We start from the raw sequence: 4,828 nt of genomic DNA on the forward strand, positions 1-4,828 counted from the left end.
ACTGTCAGAGTTCCTGACTTAGAACATGCATACCGCAAGTAAAATTAGAACCCCTGATCAGCATACTTGTCTTGGGCAGCAAGAAACACACATAGAATTAGCATGGCAGCAAGGCATCTAACAATTTGTAAAGAATATTAGCAAAGACATCCCCCATATTTCTCTTATGACAGGTGTCCTTTAAGCAATGTAGTTGTAATCCAGTAAAAAGCAAAGAAGCTAAAACATATCATGTACAAACACTTTGGTAGACTTTCAGTCCTTTATTTAGTAAGCATACACTTTCACTTTATGTACTTCTTTATCTTCACACTCCCTTTGCTTGTTATAATAGTAAAAAGTATTGTCTCTTCTTTGCAGTTTTTTCACAAATCCTGTGTCTGGCCATCGCTCCGCCTGGAAGAAAAAGAATATACTCATTGTGCCACGTAGTAAGGAACTACTATTTCTACTATGTTACTTATGTTATTAGAACTTTATATAGCAACTATGTTTTACATTTTTTTTGCACTCCCTTTCTTGGGTAAGACTGTGGCCTCTCTGTATGTAGCTTGCTCTTTTCAAAGCCAATGCATTTATTTCTACATCTTACAGAAGGTAAGGATTTGACATAGGGTATTATTATTATTATTACATAGTATTTATATAGCGCCAACAGTTTGCGCAGCTCTTTACAATATAAGGAAGACATTACAATCACAATACAATTCAAGACAAGATGGTAAGGAGGGCCCGGCCCCTGGGGGCTTACAATCTAAAAGAGGAGGGGTAAGTGATACATGAGGAGGGTATCCATTGATCAAAGTACAGACCTGTATCACGTGCAGTATGTGCCATGATCATGATTCCTTACACTGCTTATATTGTATAGCGAGGTCAAAATCATTCGGTATTTATTCTGCTGCCTTGAAATAGCATGTACAGTATTTAGTCATGGATTGAACAGAAATATGAACAATTATAAAATACTTTATTATTTCATAATAAAGTAATTATAAAATAATTTCTTTGTGTTTATTTGATTCCTATTCAAGAGAATTACTTTATATATAGTCAATATAGGCACAGAGGTAAATGTTTTTAACATTTTCTAATGGTGGTGTTCCTCGTGATTTTTTTCATGAAAAAAGTGTGCCTTTGCACAAAAAAGGTTGAAAAACACTGCTCTAAACAATACAGTTCCCCCTATCTAGCGCCCTAATTTTCATGCTTTTACACCGTCTACAGGTGACTAGGAAGTTACAAATGTCAAAAATCTGGCATTTAATTGTATGAAGCAACTAGCTGGGTTATTCACAAGAGGGTGAAGAGTTTGGAGAAGGCCGGAGGAGTGAACAATCTAGGACAACATAGCTGTACTGGAAAGTGAGATGAATTGGAGAATTTTTCCAAATCAGCTATCTTGTCCTAGATTGTTCCCTTCTCCTGCCTTCTCCAAACTCTTCACCCTTTTGTGAATAAAAGTAGATAGAATTGTAAAGATGAATCTATTTTGAGAAACTGAGCAAAATAACTGGAAAATATTGTTGTGGCTCTTCTATCTTCTATTCATATCCAAATGTACACAGCAATAAGACTGCCTGCTGTCATTGTATAATTGGAGTTATACAATGGGGGGAATTTATCATAGCAATTCCAAATGTTTGAACTTTCCGGAACATATTTGCACCAGATTTATGAAGCTAGTCTAATGTTGTTGATAAATGAGGTTTAATAGACTCCAGGAAAGAAGACTTGTAACTCCAGGCAAAAAGCTTAAGGCTGGGTTCACACCTAGGCGTTTTTCAGGGCTGATCAACGCTCAAGAAGTGAAACCCTATGAATCCCTATGGGCATTGTTCCCACCTGGGCGTATTTCAGCCCGTTTTGTCGCACTGAAAACCGCCCTACACACGAAAAAGTACTTGAGCTCCTTTTCCACGCGTAGGGGCAGATTTCAGCGCGTATCCATTGGTATTCCCGAGTGTGGCTCGGGGTTAACAAAGCGGTAACCCCGAGCCACACTCAGCGTACAGCGTAGGTCTTACCTTGTCCGCGATCCCTGCTGTGTCCTCCGGCCGATTCCGGGTTCCGCCCCTTGCGAGCGTCCGCGTCGCAGGGGGGCGGAATTGGCAGGAAGTTTAAAAAAAAAACGAAAAACATCATCAAAATCATACCGCCAGGGAAGTTAAAAAACGAGCGTTGAACGCGCGTTTCATTAGAGAAAAACCTGCTTAAAAACCTGCATAAAACGCGCCTATTAGAAACGCCCAGGTGTGAACCCAGTCTTACTGTCACTTCTTGAAGAAGTGGTCATAGGGACTTCTTAAGTTGTGATTGTTTTCTTAGGTGATGCTCCAGTTTCATACAGCCCAGCACAAGTGCAGATGAAAACACGTGCAAAAAACATGCAGATAAAAAAGTAGTGCAAGCTCTGGTCAAGACAGGTACAAAACACGTGCAGTTGGAAAAGTAGTGCAAGTTCTGGTCAAGACAGAGGCACATGTTAAAAGACAGATTTGCACATTTAAAAAAATGATCTAAAAGGCTAAAAGTGTCGCAATTGCGTTGATAAATTCCCCCCACTGTATGTTATCATCATGCCATTCTTTCAGAAAATTTAGGAGGGATCAATTTACAAAATAGGCCGCTTGCACATGGGTGCCTGAGTTCATGCAATGTAAATTCCGGTGTATTTCCCCCACACAGGAATCCTAGGTGCTGCGTACAGCCTGCCACAAATATAAAAAAACGCTGTACGCTGGTATACAATGCTACCATGGTAAACAATCGTATAGCATGCTGGCATATTCCAAGAATGAACATTTTCTATTCTGGGAATACGCTCCAATGCTATATGAGTGGTTACACGAATACCTGTGTAGACCCAAGTGCAGCCAGGCACAGCCATTCATGTCTATGGGCAGCTGTACACAGCACCAGGACGGGGCAAATACTCCAGATATACATTGCAAGGTTTCAGGGGCCCATATACGATAGACCATACAGAGTGTAGAATCAATCAGAAAAAAAAGAATCATGCATAAAAGTATGTGTGGCTGGCTTTATGTTGCTGCAGCTGCATGGAAAGCACCTACCATCTCTACTTGCTGTATGCGCCTGTATTCCATTTCGTCTCTATAGCCCGCTGTTTGGAATCTGTACAAATTTTCAATCTCATCTGACCAATGCTTTGCCCGCGACATTGATTTTGGTTTAACGCCATCAGGATCCCCTGCAGACATTCTTGAGTCAAACCAAATTGATGTGTCTAGGAGGCAAAAGTATAGAATGTATAGAATTGCAAGAAACTCCAATCTACATACTTTTTACGTGGTCTTCATTACTACAGACCTATGCATATCACTTTATGTTTATTTTAAGGGTATTTGTGACAACACTCTCGGCTACATGCTGCCCTGTGCAGTTTATAAGGTGTTGTAGACTAGCAATAACTAAATATTATTATAATTATTCTTACCATACAGGATTTATATAGCGCCAACAGTTTGCGCAGCGCATTACAATCACAATACAAATCAAGACAAGATGGTAAGGAGGGCCCTGCCCCTGAGGGCTTACAATATAAAGGGAGGGGCAAGTGATACATGAGGAGGTAGCTGTGTGGGGAAGAATTGTTTGAGAACAATTGAATTGTTCAGTGGTTAAGTTGAGGTGGGATAGGCTTCCCTGAAGAGATGAGTCTTAAGGGATCGCCTAAAGGCAGTCAGTGTGGGAGATAGACGGACCGTTTGGGGTAGAGAGTTCATGAGGATGGGAGAGACTCTAGTGAAGTCTTGGAGGCGAGCATGGGAGGAGTTGACGAGGGAGCTGGAAAGCAGGAGGTCTTTTGAAGAGCGGAGGGGACGTTTAGGGTGATACTTTGAGACCAGGTTTGAGATATAGCCGGGGGCGGAGTTGTGGATGGCTTTGTAAGTGGTTGTTAATATTTTGAATTTTATCCTCTGGGCGAGTGGAAGCCAGTGGAGGGATTGGCAGAGAGGGGATGCAGACACTGAGCGGTTGGTAAGGTGAATGAGTCTGGCAGCTGCATTCATGATGGACTGAAGGGGGGATAGCCTGTGTAGTGGTAGGCCGATGAGGAGGGAGTTGCAATAGTCAAGACGAGAGATAACAAGGGAGTGGATGAGTAGTTTTGCGGTGTCATTGGTGAGGAAGGGGCGTATTTTGGAGATGTTACAAAGGTGAAGGCGGCAGGATTTGGATAGTGATTGGATGTGGGGAAGAAAGGTGAGGTCCGAGTCAAGGATGACACCTAGGACCTTGGCATGGGGGGAGAGCTGGATAGTTGTGTTATCAGTCTCAAGGGAAAAGTTGGGGGAAGGTGCACAGGCAGGAGGAAATATCAAGAGCTCAGTTTTTGACAGATTGAGTTTTAAGAAATGTTGTGACATCCAGACTGATATGTCAGTTAGTAGATTAGTGATACGAGAGGACACAGAGGGGGTGAGTTGTGGAGTGGAGAGATATATTTGAGTGTCATCGGCATAGAGATGGTATTGGAAGCCATGTGAGGTTATTAACTGACCAAGAGAGGTGGTGTAGATAGAGAAGAGGAGGGGTCCAAGGTAGGTAGATACGTAGGAGGAGAACCACGAGAGAGCAGAGTCTTGTAGGCCAAGCGAGTGGAGTTTTTTGAGAAGGGGCAGGTGGCCCACAGTGTCAAAAGCAACAGAAAGGTCTAACAGCAAGAGTAAGGAATAGTGGCCGTTGTGTTTAGCTGTTAGTAAGTCGTGTAAATGCAGCAGTACAATTCAAGTGCACTTCAAGCTGAAGTTTAATCTGCTTATATTTAGCCTTCCCTGGTCCCCAGCCCCCCCCCCCCCCC

At 42.3% G+C, this 4,828-nt stretch overlaps 1 protein-coding gene across 1 annotated transcript in view; it reads right to left on the reverse strand.

Moving 5' to 3' along the window:
* Window positions 1–204: 204 nt before the first annotated feature.
* MEIG1 (meiosis/spermiogenesis associated 1) overlaps window positions 205–4,828 on the reverse strand; it is a 7,671-nt gene continuing 3,047 nt past the window's right edge. Inside the window, exons 2-3 of the mRNA XM_018565049.1 lie at window positions 3,078–3,250; window positions 205–396 (exon numbers count right to left, since the gene is read on the reverse strand). Coding sequence (XP_018420551.1) covers window positions 268–396; window positions 3,078–3,224 — 276 coding nt within the window. The 5' untranslated portion in view covers window positions 3,225–3,250 and the 3' untranslated portion in view covers window positions 205–267. The remainder of the gene's footprint in view (window positions 397–3,077; window positions 3,251–4,828) is intronic.

This window comes from Nanorana parkeri, unplaced genomic scaffold, assembly GCF_000935625.1.
Source record: "Nanorana parkeri isolate BGI_ZX_2015 unplaced genomic scaffold, ASM93562v1 scaffold808, whole genome shotgun sequence".
Taxonomy (NCBI): domain Eukaryota; kingdom Metazoa; phylum Chordata; class Amphibia; order Anura; family Dicroglossidae; genus Nanorana; species Nanorana parkeri.